This window comes from Lagenorhynchus albirostris, chromosome 20 (genome assembly GCF_949774975.1).
Source record: "Lagenorhynchus albirostris chromosome 20, mLagAlb1.1, whole genome shotgun sequence".
Taxonomy (NCBI): domain Eukaryota; kingdom Metazoa; phylum Chordata; class Mammalia; order Artiodactyla; family Delphinidae; genus Lagenorhynchus; species Lagenorhynchus albirostris.
Window position 1 is genome coordinate 44,133,262 of NC_083114.1, and position 19,033 is coordinate 44,152,294.

At 38.7% G+C, this 19,033-nt stretch overlaps 1 protein-coding gene across 4 annotated transcripts in view; it reads right to left on the reverse strand.

Annotated features, from left to right (window-relative positions):
* The window catches only part of KANSL1 (KAT8 regulatory NSL complex subunit 1), a 169,919-nt gene that overhangs the window by 112,164 nt on the left and 38,722 nt on the right, over positions 1-19,033 (reverse strand). For all 4 annotated transcript variants that reach the window (XM_060133502.1, XM_060133503.1, XM_060133500.1 and 1 more), the window contains one exon: positions 11,641-13,015. In XM_060133502.1, the coding sequence (XP_059989485.1) occupies positions 11,641-12,932 (1,292 nt within the window). In that variant the 5' untranslated portion in view covers positions 12,933-13,015. The remainder of the gene's footprint in view (positions 1-11,640; positions 13,016-19,033) is intronic.

Sequence of the window (19,033 nt, forward strand, 5' to 3'; positions counted from 1 at the left end):
CCAAAATTCTTTCTACTATATTGTTCCCTCTTTAGTACTAATCCTACACATGCTAAGAAAAATGATAACTTCTAGTTCATCCTTCAGGTTTTCTGGTGATTATCAAATAAGAAATCAAACGTTAATGATAAACCTTATACTCAGACACTGAAGTGACAAAAATTTGTATAATTGGGTTGAAAACCAATCAGGATATTCTTCAATTGCTATTTCACGCCTTTCAAGTTCTTATAGTAATCAGATTTACCAGAGTTTTTTTTTTTAATTAATTTTTATCGGAGTATAGTTGCTTTACAACCAGAGATTCCTTGAGGAAAATAATAAACGCTAAGTACATGCTAACAGTTCAAGCATCAGCTATAAGCACAGGGAAGACTAAAGGAGAAAGAACATAAAATACTTTCATATCTTAAAAAATTTCTTTTTTCCAGCAACTGGGGAAATAAAGAGGATTTTTCCATGCAAGTTGAAATATAAATCATCCTTTTAGAATACCAAAAATGTTTATTTGCTGGGAAAAAAATTATGAAATAAGCACCTCCTTAGATTTATTATAGTAGAGGGAAACTATTTAACCTTCCCATCATCCCTCACGGTCAATGCCATGCCCATCAGTGTACTGGGCCGACAGAGAGGCATCTGAAGAGCTATGCACCTTCAGGTTTGCTCCATTTCTCCAAACAGAATCTTCTTTCTGCTCCTGCCAAATCAGTTCCAGGAGAAAAACAGTAGAGAGAGCAGTAAGGAAGACCTAGCTTTCATCTTCTCCATGATCTCAAGCAAATTATTTAACATATCTATAGTCTTGGGTCTCAACTATAAAATGAAGATATCACCTTCATCATATGAATGTTTTAAAGATTTACCAAATGCAAACCACCTAACATACAGAAGGTGTGATCAATACTTATTAATTCCCCTGTCTCCTTCTTTTTATTTTTATTTTTTTGGCAGCACCATGAGGCTTTCAGGATCTTAGTTCCCCGACCAGGGAATGAACCCGGGCCACTGCGGTGAAAGCACTGAGTCCTAACCACTGGACCGACTCTCAACTACTGGTCCACCAGGGAATTCCCTCTTTCTTTTTTAAAATAATCACCCCCAGCACTTCCTAGATGTTAACATCTACCTTAACAAAATGCCCCACCCAATCCATCCAACTTCTGTTCCACAAAAGAAATGAGTAACGGTATTGTAAGTTAAGAATATATTTGGGGGCTTCCCTGGGGGCGCAGTGGTTAAGAATCCGCCTGCCAATGCAGGGAACACGGGTTTGAGCCCTGGTCCACATGCCGCAGAGCAACTAAGCCCATGCGCCACAACTATTGAGCCTGCACTCTAGAGCCCGTGAGCCACAACTACTGAGCCCGCGCGCCTAGAGCCCATGCTCTGCAACAAGAGAATCCACCACAATAAGAAGCCTGCACACTGCAACAAAGAGTAGCTCCCACTCACCGCAACCAGAGAAAGCCCGCGCGCAGCAACAAATAATAAATAATTTTTTAAAAAAGAATATACTTGGTATACCTTTCCTCAAAAGATACTATCAGGGCTTCCCTGGTGGCGCAGTGGTTGAGAGTCTGCCTGCCGATGCAGGGGACGTGGGTTCATGCCCCGGTCCGGGAGGATCCCACGTGCCGCTGAGCAGCTGGGCCCGTGGGCCGTGGCCGCTGGGCCTGCGCGTCCGGAGCCTGTGCTCCGCAGCAGGAGAGGCCACAACAGTGAGAGGCCCGCGTACCGCAAAAAAAAAAAAAGATACTATCAAATTCCTTAATACTACTTACATTTCTTAACCATAAAGTGCCATATTTTTACATGATGTTCGGTAAATCTCTTCTCATCAACCAAATCCAAAGGACAGTTTGACTCTATTTCCACTAAAATAGGTAGTGTTTATGCCCAAGCTGTGGGTAAACAGCCTAGATTAATACAGTCGGCCCTCTTTTTTTCCAGTTTATTTATTTTTATAATAATAATTTTATTATTATTTTTTCCCCTTCACTGGCAGGTGGATTCTTAACCACTGCACCACCAGGCAAGTCCCTGGCCCTCTTTAACTGTAGGTTTCCCATCTGAAGTTGGCTGAATCTGCAGATATGGAGGGCTAACTGTACTCACTGTACTAGGCCATTTTATATAAGGGACCTGAGCCTCCTCGGGATTTTTGTATCTGCAGGGCTCCTGGAATCAATCCCCTGAGTATTGAGGGACGACTGTATCCTGATTTCTTATTAGCTATGTGACATTAAACAAGTAACTTAAACTTTTCAATCCTCAGTCTGAGTCTGTAAAACTAAGATAATATCTACCTCATTGTATTGTGAGGACTAAATAAATTAATGCATGTAAAGCACTTTTAACATATTACCTACCTCCAAATATTCCACAAATGTAGGTTATTACTTTTTCTCCTCTATCAGTATGTCTCAAACTATGTTATCTGATTAGGCAAAGTTGATTTAAAATGTTTCCTAGCTCAACCAAATCAATTCAGTCAAAACCTTCTTGGGGCCCACGTTTCAGACTAATTTAATCCCAACAGCCCTTAGCTCTGTCTCCTTCAGTTTCTATCTTACCAGGATGCATCTCTCAAGTACCACAAGAACAAACAGGAAACAGGGATTAAGGATGAACAAGAAAATGGTCACACACATAAATGGTATCATTCAGTTCCCTGGCTCATGCCCTTTATTCTATTAGGCAGAAGAAGTAAAACATCTTTTAAGAAAATGATTTTTTTTATGTGGACCATTTTTAAAGTCTTTATTCAATCTGTTAGAATATTGCTTCTGTTTTATGCTTTCGTTTTTTGTCTGCAAGGCATGTGGGATCTTAGCTCCCCGACCAGGGATCAAACCCACACCCCTGCATTGGAAGGCGAAGTCTTAACCTCTGGACTGCCAGGGAAGTCCCAGAAAATGATTTAAAATGGAATTTAACCCCTCTTCCTGGTTGCCATTCCTCAATGTCCACTCCCCACTGCCCCCCCACACACAATATTCTCCACATATCCTCTTACTGAGTTCTGAATATAATCTATATGGTTGCTACAATGTTACTAAATAGGTTGCCAGAGCAACGAACAACATTTACAATTTAACAACAATTTTTCAGTATATTCTGTTTGAGGAAGACTCTTCAGATACTTTTATTACTAGATTAAAACTAATTTCAAAGCAATCTGGCTTACCACTTTGGTGCAAAACCTTTCTTCATAATTATACAATTATGAAGTCAAACAGATGGGGGGACTTCCCTGGCGGTCCAGTGGTTAAGGTTCCGCGTTCTCAATGCAGGGGGGTGCGGGTTCGATCCTTGGTTGGGGAACTAAGATCCCACATGTCGCACGACGCAGCCAAGAAAAATAAAACTAAATTCAAATAGGTTAAAGTTGCCACAAAGCCTTAATTAATGAGAATCAAAATTAGTAAGATTTACTCTTTATATTTATTATATACTGAGCCCCTTGGTTCAAACAGATAGCATAATTTTCCCAGATACACAATGGAAAACAGGAAAAAAACAACGAACTTGTAGTTACGAAAGGAGATGCCTTAGGCACGAATTTCTGCCTACCTTGCAAAATACAGATGTCCCTGGGTATTCGAGGGGGGACTGGTTCCAGACTCCCCTCCCCCCAATACCAAAATGCAGATGCTCAAGTCTGCAGATATAAAATAGGGTATTTGCATATAACCTATGCACATCATTCTGTATACTTTAAATCATCTCTAGATTACTTAAAATACTTTACAATGTGAATGCTAAATACATAGTTGCCAGTGAACTGAAATTCAAGTTCTGAATTCAAGTTTTGCTTTTTGGAAGTTTCTGGAATTCTCCCCCCCCCCAAAATATTTCTGATCTGCAGTTGGTTGAATCCACCAATGTGGAACCTGCAGATCCAGAGGGCTGACTATAATCTAATCCATGTTGGTCTTTGCTCAGGGAGAGAGCAGAGAAACTAAAGTACTATTCATTTGAAATACAATGTGACTCCAAGCTTTTCCTAGTAAAACAGTTTATCTTGCTGATGGAATCTAATAGGGTGCTCTGCAAATGACACTGAAACTTCTGGGTATGCCCAACAGCCAAAAATGTTTAAATGAAAATTAGTAAATATGGACCACATTCAGTAACATCCCCCACTGGCTCCTTCTTCATCCCAACAGATCCATCCAATCTAGTTACTCCTGTCAAAAATCTGAGAATTACCCATAATTCCTCTTCCCTCTCTCTCAACATCCCACTCATCGCATCCGATCAATCACAAGTCCTAGTCACCCTACCTCCAAAATACCCAGTTCCCTCACTCTTCCCTCCAAAGGCCAAGTCCCCACTCTCTTACATAGCTTACCACAGCAGCCTAAATGGTTTCCCAAAGTCTAAATCCACTCTACGCTTCATACAATAAGAGGGGTCTTTAAAAAATCCAATGATATATAAACTCTCTCAATGGTTTCACGATACAATTTTAAACTGGAGATGACCTACAAGCCCACCTACGTGACATAGCCTCTAGCATCCTCTCTGGCCTCATTTCTCACTACTCTCCTTACACTTTGCACTGTTCTTGAAAGCATCCAGCACCTCCCATTCCCAAGGCCTTAGCACATGCCGTTTCCTCTGTAACACACCTCTCTTTTTCACCAACTCCTTCTCATCATTCAGGTCTCAACTTACATGTGACTTCTTCAAGATACTTGCTAGGACATCCCCACCCATCTTAATTAGATGTTCCTAATATGCACCCCCTTAGCACTCCGAACTTCGTTTCTGTGGCACCCACACCACTATAAATATATCATTAACTATATGATTACTTGCTCAAATAATCTCTCTTTCTCACCTATACTGCCCATGAGGGCAGGGCAGGGACTGTGTCTCTCTTATTCACCACTATCTACCCTTAGCACCTCAGCACAGAGTAGGCATTCAATACATCTAATAAGCGAATTAATTAATTCCGAAGTCTCCAATGTAAGGTTCTGAGGCCTCTCTGTAGAGGTCAACTCCTTCTCTGTTTACACAGGATTACTTGGAAGTCCATTTCCTGATTTTTAACAGTTGCTGGAACTTACAAGTAATACAGAAACCTTCATTTTTGAGACACTGGTAAAGAACTTGAACCCTCATATAAGGGTTATTTTGCAAGGTGTGTTCTTATAGTTACCCAAGCTTGAAACTTCAACCATCTATGATGATCCCTCCCTATTTTTCCCATACCGCCTTTGTTATTAATCCCATTAAATCTATTTCTGCACCACCTCTGGAATTTCCTCTTTTCCTTTTTACACTACATTTATTACACTTACCTATATTACTAGATCTCTAAAGTATTTCCACTCTAGCCACTAAAGCCCCATGCCTTTTAGTCTCTGTCCTCTGTCTTTGCTGTGCCTTTTTCCTGTACTGACCTACCTCATCAGGCCACAACCAAGACAACCTTCTACCAAAATCCTAGCCATCCTTCAAGACTCATTTCTAATATCCTTTCTTTCCAATTCCATCAACCAGCTGTGATCTCTTCCTATTTCATTTGCATCACCCAACATTTACCATATATTACTATATGCCAGGCACTGTTCTAAGTAGTCATCTTTACCTACCATGTCTCCAATACACATCAAAACTATAAACTTTCTGTGGATAGAAACTCAGTTTATTTACCTATGGCATCTCTCACGTCTTACACACTCACTCATAGGTACTTATATATGACCACTTTAAAAGTGTACAACTGACCCTTGAACAACATGGGTTTAAACTGTGCACATCCATTTAGACACAGATTTCTTGCAACATTTAATACGATCTGTGGTTGGTTGAATTCATGGATACAGAGGGCCGTGGATGTTCAACTGCAGAGACGGTGGGCACCCCTAACCCCATTGTTGTTCAAGGGTCAACTGTACTTCACTCAAATTTTTTTTTTTTTTTTGCGGTACACGGGCCTCTCACTGCTGTGGCCTCTCCCGCCGCAGAGCACAGGCTCCAGACGCGCAGGCCCAGCGGCCACAGCTCACAGGCCCAGCCGCTCCGCGGCACGTGGGATCCTCCCGGACCGGGGCAAGTACCCGTGTCCCCTGCATCAGCAGGCGGACTCCCAACCACTGCGGCACCAGGGAAGCCCCTTCACTCAATTTTAAAGAATGAAAACACCAATCCCAAGGCAACAGAAAATATTTGGAGCAACTAGATCTGCAGCAAACGGGTAACCCCCAAATTCCTGCTGCCTAACTTCCTTCCTTCAGAATCATACAAGAAGCACCAAGAATAATTCTCACTACCTACATAACTTCTCAGAAAAAAGGCGGGGGGTGGGGGGTGGGGGGGAGAAGACGGAGAAAATACAGAAGCTCCTATTTCTGCCACTGGATGTCAATATGCAGGCTAGCAGAAAAAGAAAAAAAAAACATAATCAAAGATGATTAGATTAAATTAGAACAAGATGTCTGACAAGTGAAAGTCTACTCAGCTCTGAAGTAACTTCTCTAAGAACATGATGGAATTATTCCCACATATGTATCACACCCAGTGAGATCCACAATGATCATTTTAATGGATTATGGGGCGGAAAGGGGACCTAAGGTAGTAAAAGAATCAGAGCTCTAAGTCACAAGTCAAGAAAGCCATTTTGTTTCGAGGTACACCAGTGACTTACAGGGAACTTTGCCTCAGACTCCCCAAATGCAAAAAAATGGTGCTGAGAATAGCTCCGTCAATGTTAAAGACAGAGCTGTCACAATTCAAAGTAGTTTAAGCCCTAGAGATCAATTTCCTCATTTATATTAGAAAAAGTGGTAACATGATTAGCCCTATAGCTAGTCTGTAGCAAAGAAGGGTTAGATGTTAGGTTTCCAGCTAATAGACCTCTCACTCCATCATTCTGTGAAAGGACAAGGAATAGGAAAATAAGGACAAATCAAGTAGACTGCCACCTTTGGCAACATCATCTGTGAATACTTAATAAATTCAAGTATGAGCTATAACACAAAACATTCCACAGTAACTAAAAAGCAAAATCAACAAACACACTAGTCATTCATTATACCCTTAAGTCTTCATGAACAACTCCAAAAGGGTGAAATTCCCCAGAAACATATAAAAGTCACCGCAATCAAGACAATCAAAATTCAAATAACTTCTTTAGTGTCACTAAACTGAGCATCTAGTTTATTTTTACTCAACCCTGATCTGGAACAGACTTCAGGAGGCTATCAGACAAATAAAACATAGGTTAGAATAAATTTAAAAAAATAAAAACATGAAAATAAAACAAGAACAGGGAGAACAAAACGAAGCCAAGAATGAGGCTTAAAAAACAAGTACAACAGTAAGTCCTATAAATTTGGCTCTAAACTTCCAAAAAGCCAACAGGAAAATGGAGACCTAGTGAACAACACAAATTATAACAGCCAGGTAATAAAAACAGACTTAAAAGCTTAGGAAAAAATACAATTATTCTTGGTTGCATATCTTTGCCCTGAAGTCCTTATAAAGAAGGCATTGTGTAACATAAAGATGTATTTTACATATAAAACAACATATATTTCTGTAGTCACTAACAAAATGTTTTATGGAATTATTTTTATTCTAACCTTCAAGATAAGCCTATGGTAACAGTTTACAGAGTTTTTTGGTTTTTGGTTTTTTGTTTTTAAGGGAAAAGAGGTCTACAAACTATCCAGGTACTCAGAACACTGATGATCTAAGAATACATTTAAGAGAATAGCTGGAAAAGAATTTTTTCTTTACAGGTACTTACTATAAAAGTTTACAAGCACAAGAGTAAGACAATGAAAACTAAATTCAGCAAAACTAGGTATAGGTCCAGGAATTCCTTACAAAATAGCAGAACGAAACTCTTAGAAATGAGAAGGAGGAATACAAAGAAAAACTAAAGTGAAGAAGAGAGTGTGGGCGCACAAGCACACACTCAACAGTTCTTGTTATAAACACGAGATAACTATCAATAAATGCTTCTATTCATACTTCTACAATTAAGAATTAAACACTGAGGTATTTATTGAAACATACAGCTTCCTTTCTAGTCCCTCGATCAAGAAGATGACGTTTTTAAAAAGAATGGTATAGCACAGGGAACTCTACTCAATGCTCTCCGGTGACCTAAATGAGAAGGAAATCCAAAAGAGGGGATACATCTATACGTAAAGCTGATTCACTTTGCTGTACAGTATAAACTAACACAATATTGTAAAGTAACTACACTCCAATCAAAAAAAAAAGCCAAAAAAAAGGAATGAAATGCCATTTGCAGCAACATGGATGGACCTCGAGATTATCATACTAAGTTAAGTAAATCAGAAAAAGACAAATACCATATGATACCACTTACATGTGGAATCTAAAACATGACCCAAATGAACTTATTTGGGTTCAGAAACAGACTCACAGGCATAGAAACAGACTCACAGGCATAGAAAACAAACTTATGATTACCAAAGGGAAAAGGGGGTGGGGGAGGGATAAATTAGGAGTTTGCAATTAGCAGATACAAACTACTATATATAAAATAGATAAACAAGATCCTACTGTATAGCACAGCGAACTATATTCAATACCCTGTAATACACCATACGGAAAAATATATGAAAAAGAATATACGTAGATATATGTATAACTGAATCACTTTGGTGTTAACCAGAAATTAACAAAACATTGTAAATCAAAGTATTTATACTTCAAATAAAAAAAAAAATTTTTAAGATGATGTTTAAATTCCTGCTCATTCCACAGTGATGTTACTAAACAACGATATAGGTCAAACTCAATGTAGTGCAGATTTTCCAAAGTAGTAGTTACATGTACCAAGACAGGAAGACATACAAATATAACATTATTGGATAATTTTCCAAAAAGAACTTAAAATAAAAAGGTATAACAGTTTTAAATTAAACATAAAATCAGTTAACCAAAAAAAAAAAAAACAAGGAAAAGGAAAGAACTTCTCTAAACATGTCTCATCCAGCAATATTAGAATTTACTAACTGTAAAATGATAAACACAAAATTCTCAACAACATATAAAACCAATCATTCTGCTACTGCTAGCATGTGCCTAGGATTTACAATGAATCATTGATTTTCCTCTTGGAACATAGGAAATAAGGAAAAACACACATGAATTCTTGGTGAAAGCTTGTAATTTTCAGAAAACCATCCACTTGTAATTTAAGCAACATCATTTAAAAACAATTCATTTCAACAGTCTTCTCTACTAAATATTTTCATTATGGCTGCTCAGACTAAATCTACTGACTATCTCTGACAGTACTTCAGCAAAGGAGTGAAATACTAGACAGGCTACTGTAAGAGGTAAAAAGTTGAAATTCACCAGCTGGGTCAAGCTCCTGAAGAGTTAACTAACTTCTTATTCCAGGACTCAAGAATTATAAATCTGGTTATAAGATTTGGGAGGGACTATTAAATCACAAAGAAAAGGCTTCTCAGCATCCAGAGAACCTCCCGGTTTTTTTTCTTTTTTAATCAAAGCAATGCGTCCACTCTCACTGGCCAATTGCTGAAAATCTTTAAAATACTCAGAAGGTCAACAAACACCTGGCTAAATACTAGCCTTAGGAGTCAATTGGGTAACCTTGCTTAACAAGAACTTAAAAGTATTTACACTTTACTGGTGGTTTTGTCAATAAGTTCATATATATCATAATATGCAAAAAGTATATTTATTTGACAGTACTTTTAGTGTCCAAATTGTCCTTACTTTAATATGATCTGAAGATGGAAACTCAACTTTTTAAAGCATTATTTAGTTGATTTCATTGTAAGAGGATTAAACTGATCCCAAAAAGTTTCCTAAAATGATCCCTCAGTTGTCCTTATAATTCACACCCTATCAATCAACAAACCATTATGTGAGAAGTGGTGAAACGAAGTGAAATGGACTAAGAGGTCTTTTCAAATCACTAGACTTACCCCATGAAATAAAAAAAGTTCTCTCTTAGGTATTTTGATTTCACCGGGTTGGAACAGTTACCCACAACATTACCAAAACTCAGAAATGTTTCCAATACAATGTATCCTGAAAAGATTACGCTTATAGAGTCTAGGTGTTTTTCTTCATCAAATACACAAAATAAGTACAGGAAACTTAAAATGTTTCAACTACAGTATGTTACACAAAATTACTTTTAAACACAAAATATTCAACTGTTAACCAAGATTTCTTAAAACAGTGGTTTACGCAGCAAAGTCAGTGGGGATAATGCCACAAATACTGGCAAGCTGATTTAAGCTACTAATCCATTTAAGGAACGGTAACTATGTTACAGCAGTAGCAAGGCTCTGAAATTTATTTGCTTTAGACCTGAATATAGAAATGGACTCTTGAGCACAGTAAACTAACAAATGGTAATGGAACTTGGTCTATGAGGAAAAAATACAGCAAAATTATCCAGATTTTTTCACTCAAAATAGAAACAAAAAACAAAATTTCATACTCGGATACAGTGTTATCCATGTGAATAACATAAACAAAACTGAAAAAAAAAAAAAGGAAATTTACTTATGCTTAAAAGCATAGCTGTCTCAACGAATTCTCCAGTGAAAACCTTAGTCACCTTTTTATTTCAGGCAAGGGAAAGCCAATTATTCCAACATATCCACCTATTTCAGCCTTCTCTAGTAATCCAACCTTTACAACATCCCTACCCAAAAAGGAAATGAAAGAGGATCTACTAGTCAACTCCCCTGCCCTTGTTTTCCAACTACTCTGTTTACTCTCTCATAAGTCTCGATAAATGTACATTGATCTATCTTTAAGGAGATATATTTTACTTCCTTATCTGTCAGGAGCAGAATGCAGGGTCAGGAGGGAAGAACAAGAGTAAAGCACCTCTGGCTCAACCAGGTCCATCTAAAGTGCCACACAAAGCTTATGAATAATTTTCCTCAAACCAACAGATTTTGAAAATCCAGTACAAATTTATCCCAAATATGTCAATACATTTTACTTAACTGAGAGAAAATAAAATCCAAATCTGATAAAGATGGTTTCTTTTAGGGAGAGAATGAGGTTGTGAAAGCAGACTGTGCTTGGAGGCAACCTATAAAATATTCTGAAGCATTTTCTGATTATTAGTCCTTAAAACATACGGAAATCTCAAGTGTTAAAATTAAAGACTGGGTACATTCTCTGCTGAAAGCTCAATTAGAAGCAACTATAAATTCCAGCAAACTTAACTAGGTCAACTAAACTTTTGGCCCCACTTACTAGAAACAACAAAATGTGAAGTCAAGCCTTATAAACTTACAAAAACATCCTACATATAGTTTCAAAAGAAACCTAATTATTCACTCTGAAAGGATGGGTACACTTTTACAAATTGGAAGTCTTCCAGTTTTTTCTTAGTAAGATTTCAATGGGAAATTAACAGCTTTTACCCTACAGCAACACAAACGCTGTACCAAATATACCTTCCATTTCTTCACTAGCAGGTATACATGCATCCACCTACCTAAAATTAGGAAAAAGACAAACGAAAGAAATCTAGGCACCTATATACAAAGAAGCCCATTCTTCCCATGATGGGAATTCACCAACTCTTTCTCTCTTGTCCAAACATTTCCCAAGAATGACATTATGCATGATTCTACTCACAGGGGTAAGTGGCGCTGCTCAGGATCAGCTCTGGTCAGTTCTTCTTCTTCAATATCAGACTCTCCCCCTGAACTACTGTCAGTGACGTCTGAATCAAATGCTCGTTCACTGCACCTCAAGTTAGCTATACCACTGGCTGTAAATCTGTCCAATTCTTCTGAAATCGAATCACTTTTCAGGAAGTTGCTAAGTCCCTCTGAAGTGGCGGTCTCACTGGCAGCTTTTCTCAATGCAGCTTCAGCCTTTCGAGTTAGCATCAACTGGCTCCGGGGCTTCAAGGATTCCAAGTTTGGCAGTTTGCTCAAGGTTTTCTCTAAAAATCCACCCAGCTGATGCTGTATATGCCTCTCCACCTGCTTGGCTTGCACAACCTGTAAGCGCTTCTGTAACCTGCGGGCACGGCTCTCAATATCAGCCTGCCGCCGTAGTAAAGCTGTTATCCTTGTGTCGGAATCTAAAGCACTGAAAAGAATGGAAGACAGGGGAGACTTTTTACCCTCTAATTTGACACCCCCCAAGTTAGAACTGGAGTCTGTGTCAGGTGATAACCTACTGCTTCCTTGAAGTGCCGGCGGCTGTTCCATGGAATTTACAGAAGATTTGTTTGCAGTGCTATTATTGCTAAATATCGTTGTGTGTTCTACATCAAGGCTTCTATGTGGAAGAGTGCAATTGGTCATACCCCCTTTCAAGCCCCCAGATTCAGATGCCACCACTTCACCCCCCTGAAGAGAAGATGACGTGAGAGCTCGTTTTCCCCCATTAAGGGGACTGGAATTGTCGTGATCAGAATGTGTTGAACTTTTAGTCAATTTCTTCGCCAACCCATTTACAGGTGCTTGTGGCAGAGCTGTCTGACCACTTGTATTCATGGTTCTAAGATTTTCTAAGGAAAACTCCAAAACTGGCTGTCTCCCCAACAGCTCAGCTCGGAGTTCATAGGACTGAGATAAGAGAGGATGAGATTTAAGTACTGTCTGCTTGCTGAAGACACCTTGCAATTTCAACGATTCCTTTGAGGGAACAGATGTTACATCGGAGCAAAGATAAGATGCCACCAGTGGTTGCAGCTTTCCCAAGTCTTCCTTGTTAGGATTATTTCGGAAGTCTAGACTGGGGTCCTCTGCAGCAATGGCTTTTCTTTTGGTTCCGTTGGCAGCAATAAGGATGTTGGCGTTGCCGTTATTTTCGGCACTGCCAGGGGACAAAGTGGAGGATGGGGGAGCCAGTTTGAACCGGATATGGTGTGCTTCAGCTGCTGCGTCAGTGAGAGCGGGCGCCATCGCAGCCATTCAGCACAGAGAGACAGGAAGTCCAGCCTCTCCCGGTGCCGAGGCCAGCTCCACAGCCCCTTACCGCCTCCCCAGAGAACAGACTAGAAGAGAAAGAAGAAAAGGAAGTTAGAAATACAAGCACGTTAGAAAACAACACACATGTTTTTAATACAAACATTACTTGAGGCTGTTAACCAAACTCTGCCTCCAGAAGAAAAACACTTAAACCAAAAGGGGAGATGTGTTGGGGCAGGGCCACAATCCCTGCACAAGAGAAAGAATTCCATCCTTTTTTGTCACTTGTTACCATAAATTGAAAGTAGCCACAGACTGTTAAAGTTAAATCATCTGCATCTAAAAAATATCTTTAAAACTTCTTGAAATTAGTGAATTTAAAGCAAATGTATCAAACTAAGCACCCAGTAATTAAACAGAAAAGAATTAGTAAGGAACTCCTCATCCCTACCAAAGTTTCTATGCCAATTGTCACAGGTTTGTACATTTTTCTGGCCAAAGGATCCAATGTTCGTCAGCTTCCCACTTCTCTGCAAGACAGATTATACTAAAAGCTTAATTGTATCACACCTGTGTTACCAGTTCACTTCATCAATTTTCTTTTCTTTTGCTGTCCTCAGTATGGCCCACCTCTCAAATTAACTGCCCAACTGATGTGTCTCTTTCCTTTACCCGAAAGCTTCTTGAAATAATAGTTATAGGGCTTCCCTGGTGGCGCAGTGGTTGAGAGTCCGCCTGCCGATGCAGGGGACATGGGTTCGTGCCCTGGTCCAGGAGGATCCCACATGCCGCGGGGCAGCTGGGCGCGTGAGCCATGGCCGCTGAGCCTGCGCGTCCAGAGCCTGTGCTCCGCAACGGGAGAGGCCACAACAGTGAGAGGCCCGCGTACCACAAAAAAAAAAAAAAAGTTATAAATAGCTGCCTCTGCACTTCTCACTCTTCTATAATCTGGCTTCTACCCCTACTGCTCTGGCAAAGGTCACCAGTAATCTCATCATCAAATCCAATGCTCAAGCCTCAGTCCGCATTCTATCTGACTTCTCTGAAGCCTTAGGTAGTGCTGACCACCCCACTCTTCTTGAAATTCTCCTTTCCAGACGTCCTTGACAACAAGGTCCATTCTTCTGCCCTCTTCTCTCTCAACTCACTTCCTTGGCAACAACCACTATAGCAACATGGTAAGGCCTCCTAGCACTCAGAAAAACATGCTCAGCTGCACTAATCAACATCCCCACCTCTATGTTCCTCAAGCCCCCTGAAACTCAAAACTGACTTTCTTTTTACTCCTTACCCATTTCTATTATCTCAGGTAATGGTATTGCTTTCATTTAGTAACCCAAGCTAAAAACCTCAGCCATTTGCCACTTCTTTATCCCCTTTGATTTATCTGGTCTGAGAGTAAAAGGAAATCTATGCAAAGAACTAAGCCAGCTGTTCCTAAAGTGTGGCCTATGGACTTCTTGAGAACTCGAAGACCATTTCAGAGGTCCACAAGATCAAAGCATTTTCGTAATAATATTAAACATTATTTGCCTTTTTTCATAGTGCTGACATTCGCAGTAAGGGTGCAAAAACAAGTCTGAGCAAAACTACTGGTACCTTTGCACAATTCAGGGCAAAGGCACCAAACTACTAATAACCACTGGTCACTGTATTCTCTATGCATTTAAAAATAAATCAATAAATAGGTTAGTACCACTGACCTTTGATGTCCTTGGTGAAAATATGAAAATAATGAACTTTATAAAATCTCCACTCGAGTCTTCAGTGTGTGTGTATATATATATAGGTATACAAATATTCTGTGCAATGAAAGGGAAAGTAGACATAAAGCACTTCTGCTGCTTTAAGAAATCTGAGAAAAAGCACTAGTACAACTGAGTTACAAGCTGAACTAGAAGCTTCCCTTCACAGAACACTATTTTTACTTGGCAGAACAACTGACAAACTATGATTATTCAGACTTGAATAGTTAGCAGACATTTTGTTGAAAATGAACAAAGTGAACCTGTCACTTCAAGGAAATCCAATGATGATGTTTGTTGCCAATGAGAAAATCTGAGTTTTCAAGCAAAAATAAGTATTTTGAAAACGTGTATCCACCACCATGAGCTTGAATATTTCCCCAATACTGAAGTCTTGATTAAGTAGACTACTGCTGATATTAGTGAATGAGAATTTGATACCACATAATGAAATGTGTCAACCTTTGGAAGATCTGCATAACTCAGTGAATGACCAAATGACCAAGATCGTTAGAAACGAGTGCATGGGTAAAGTAAGTGCAAGACAAGCCAATGGATTAATGTGACAGAGTAGGAAAAACTCACTGAAACAGCTTTAGATTCCATAGTGCAGCTAACCTTTATGAAACTACTACTTGCCAAGTTTGAGTACAGTATCAAAGGATAGCCACACTTTAAAAGGCTATTTAAATACTCCTCTCTTTTCCAAACTACACATCTGTACAAGGTCAGATTTTCTTTATATAATTCCAAAACAACATATCACGATAGAATGAATGCAGAAGCAGATAGGAGAACCCAGCTGTTTTCTATTAAGCCAGACATAAGGAAGATTTGCAAAACTGGAAAATAATGCTATTCACACCTAATTTTTTTTTTGTTCTGGTAAAAAGTTATTTTCATAATATGTAATAGGTTTGTTATTTTTAAATGAATTCGTAAATTTTTTTTTTTTTTTTAATTTGGCCACACTGCGTGGTTTGTGGGATCTTAGTTCCCCAACCAGGGACTGAACCTGCGCCCTCGGCAGTAAAAGCGCGGAGTCCTACCCACTGGACCACCAGGGAGTTCCCCGTAAATAATTATTCTTTGAATTTCTCGAAGTTTCTAATCAACTACTGATAATAACCCATAAAAGTTCTCTGTGGTTTTCAACATTTTTTAAAAGTGAAAAGAGGCCTTGGAACCAAAAAGTTTATGAATCACTGAACTAAACGCAACCTCCTCCTCCCTCAAAAAAAAAAAAAAAAATGACAGCAACTTCCAATTTGGTCAAACATTTTATCTTTAGATAACAATCAACATAGGACGTTAAGCCCTGTAGTACTACACTAAGATTCTTCATAGTATGGCAATTCAAATCGTTAGTATCGAAATATTTAAGTAAATGACTGAGAAAACATCCGTACAAATACCAATACACTTATAGGTCAAATTTGACTAGTGCTCTATGTAATTGCCAAAATTTTCTCACTCTAAGCTTATAATAACTTTAACAAACATCCTATATTCATTAAACTAGATCTTCTGGGGATTACAGAGTTTTATCCTCATGGACTTTCTAGCATATGGCATTCTGTGTGACTGTTCTACATCCACTTTTCCTATTTCTGATTTTAAATTTAAAAATAATTCCTAATGTAATAAAAAATAGTTATGTTACACTGGCTGAATTGACAGATGAACCAATGTAAGTTCTTTATTCAAAATACCTCAAGTCAATTTTATAAAAGGTATTTTCTCCCATAAACAAAAATCACTATCTGATCTTTCCCATCAACTCAATATCCTCTTTCGCACTGATATCAATATACAGTTGATACTGGCAATGCAAGGAGGCACATTATCAGTGCCAGATGATTAATACAGCATATGAGAGTAGATGTAGCCTACTACCCCAAAGCACTACAGTTAAGTCTCAGAAATAGCAGGAAACAGCCTCCCTCTGGGGACTCAAGCAAGGGCACAGATGTTACACAGCTTCCACAAAACTTACTGACGAAAACTCATGTTCACACAGTTCAGGTAAAAAGAGGGGTGTAATTAACTTCACACCACAGAGGTACTTAAGCAGTAAACATACCAAAGTTATTTCAGAATTATTCAGTTCTTAAAAATTCACAACTTAAAGAAAAACCCGCTGACTCAAATCCCATCTGTTTCAAGATTTCTCTGACCCTCCGCAAGCAGTCCGAGAACTTGACATTAATCACATACACCTCAAAAGCGAATTTATTTTGCTTACACTCCGTCCTTGGTCTCAATATCCCCATAGGATGCATTGCAAAGAGTAGTTACTAAAACAATTGTCTCAATAAATAGGGAAGGGGAAAAGTGAAGTCTTCAGAAGAAATTCCATTCCTAACTCCTAAATCTTTATCTTTCTACACCAAAACTGCTGTTAAAAATATACATATTAAAAACTACACCCCTCTCCCTTCATTGACTTGAAACGCTGTGCTGAGATGCAATATTACTCCCAAAGACATTCACAGATAAGGGGAGCCGGTCCAGGTTCACATCCTGGCTCCACCTGTATTTAAATTATTTAACTATTCTGTTCCCTCAATTTCCTCGTCTGCAAGAAACAGAGCTGACCTCAGAAGGCTGCTGTGATGATTAAACAAAATACTTTCAATTACTTAACCTAGTGCCTGGCACAAGCACCCATTATTTGCATTGTTATTATAACCTATAGACAAAAAGCAAATATTACTGAAAAGAAAAAATGTGAGATGAAAAAAAAAGGTGTTAAAAAATAAAACACATACTATGACCTCATTTCTCTTTTAAAATGTAGGTGATAAGATTCTTTTGTCTTTTATTTTCTGGCTTATGTAATGTTTCCACCATAAACATGTATTGCTTATATAATAAAAGGGAAGCAAGCAAAAATAATGCAAATTCTTAAAGATCCAAAAAATGTGAATAAGGCAAAATATCTTTCTTAAATTTAACATAATGAGCAAAATGTTGATTGAAACGATTCCCATCCCACTTGAATCCCAAAAAACATCACTACTCAACAATTCAGAGCAGAGAAAAACTGTCAGACTTAAGCAGTTTTACAAAAACAGTTTATGATAAATCATCTTTCTCCAAAGAATACAAAGCATTAAAAGCTATAATTACTTACTAATCCTCATAACAACCTGGGTGGTAGGTTTCGGGCTGGGATTACAATTTCCAATTCACTGGTGGGGACAGATAGTAAAGTTATATGGTACATTCAGAATAAAGGAACCTAAAATATTCCAACTTTTTAGTTCATCTAATAAACCACAATCTGACCAAAAAAAAAAAAGATGGAGCTAATGTACCTGCTGTCACTGACATAAATTAAGATTCAGCAGTAAGTCTGAAGAGACAAAAACAAGGGCTATCTTATCAAAGTCCTTTAAAAGGCTATAAAAGTTTGGGCTAGGTAATAACAGTTTCCTTCCCAGTTCCAAGGAAGCATTTTGGAGACTGGAAGATGTCAAATGGGTTCAGCAGGCAAACACATTTAGGAGAAACTTCCTTGATGAAGATTCACAACACACTTCATTATACTGAATACTCAAATATTTGCAGCTTTAACAAATAAACATCTTTTTTCCATTACACCTATCAATATCTTGCAGAACACTGTTCTGAGGGATACAAGTTAGAATAAAGTCCAAATATGCGACCTCTAGGGTCCCTTCCTGTGCTTATGATTCTATTATTATAAACTGCAATACAGATTCAAGAACAAACTTCCACCTAACACAAGCAGCACTGGGAAGCCGAAGTACACCCCTAGGACAGAGCTCCTCAACATCAGCACTACTGACTTGTGCCAAATTATTTTTCGTTGTGGAGGAAGGGGATCTCTCCTGTGCACTGCAGGCGGTTTAGCAACATCCCTGGCCTCTACACGCACTAGATGCCAGCAGCACTCTCCTCTCCTATAAATTATGACAACCAAAAATGCCTCCAGAAATGACAAATGTCTCCCAGGGGGCAAAATCACAACCCCCAATTGAGAACCACTGTCTAGAGATAGATTATCTCTATAGCTACAGATGTCTGTACATGTATATATATATTTCTGTATATACAGATTTCCAGAAAGCACACATATCTGGCTGCTTCAAATAGTGCAAGTCAAAACTAACTCCACACCTGCAAGTGAGAACCACGCCTTATTATTCCTTGTAACTTCCCAAGACAGGACTCCAGTTACACAAGAATAAACTGGCAGCATCCACCTTGCAAAAATGTTGATAAGCTGCCGGGACCCAAAGGGAAGTGTTTGGCCATTTGGGTGGCCAACAACCGCACTTTCACTGAAAACAGAAGCAAAAATCAAATGGGGGACAAGAAGCTTGTCCATAA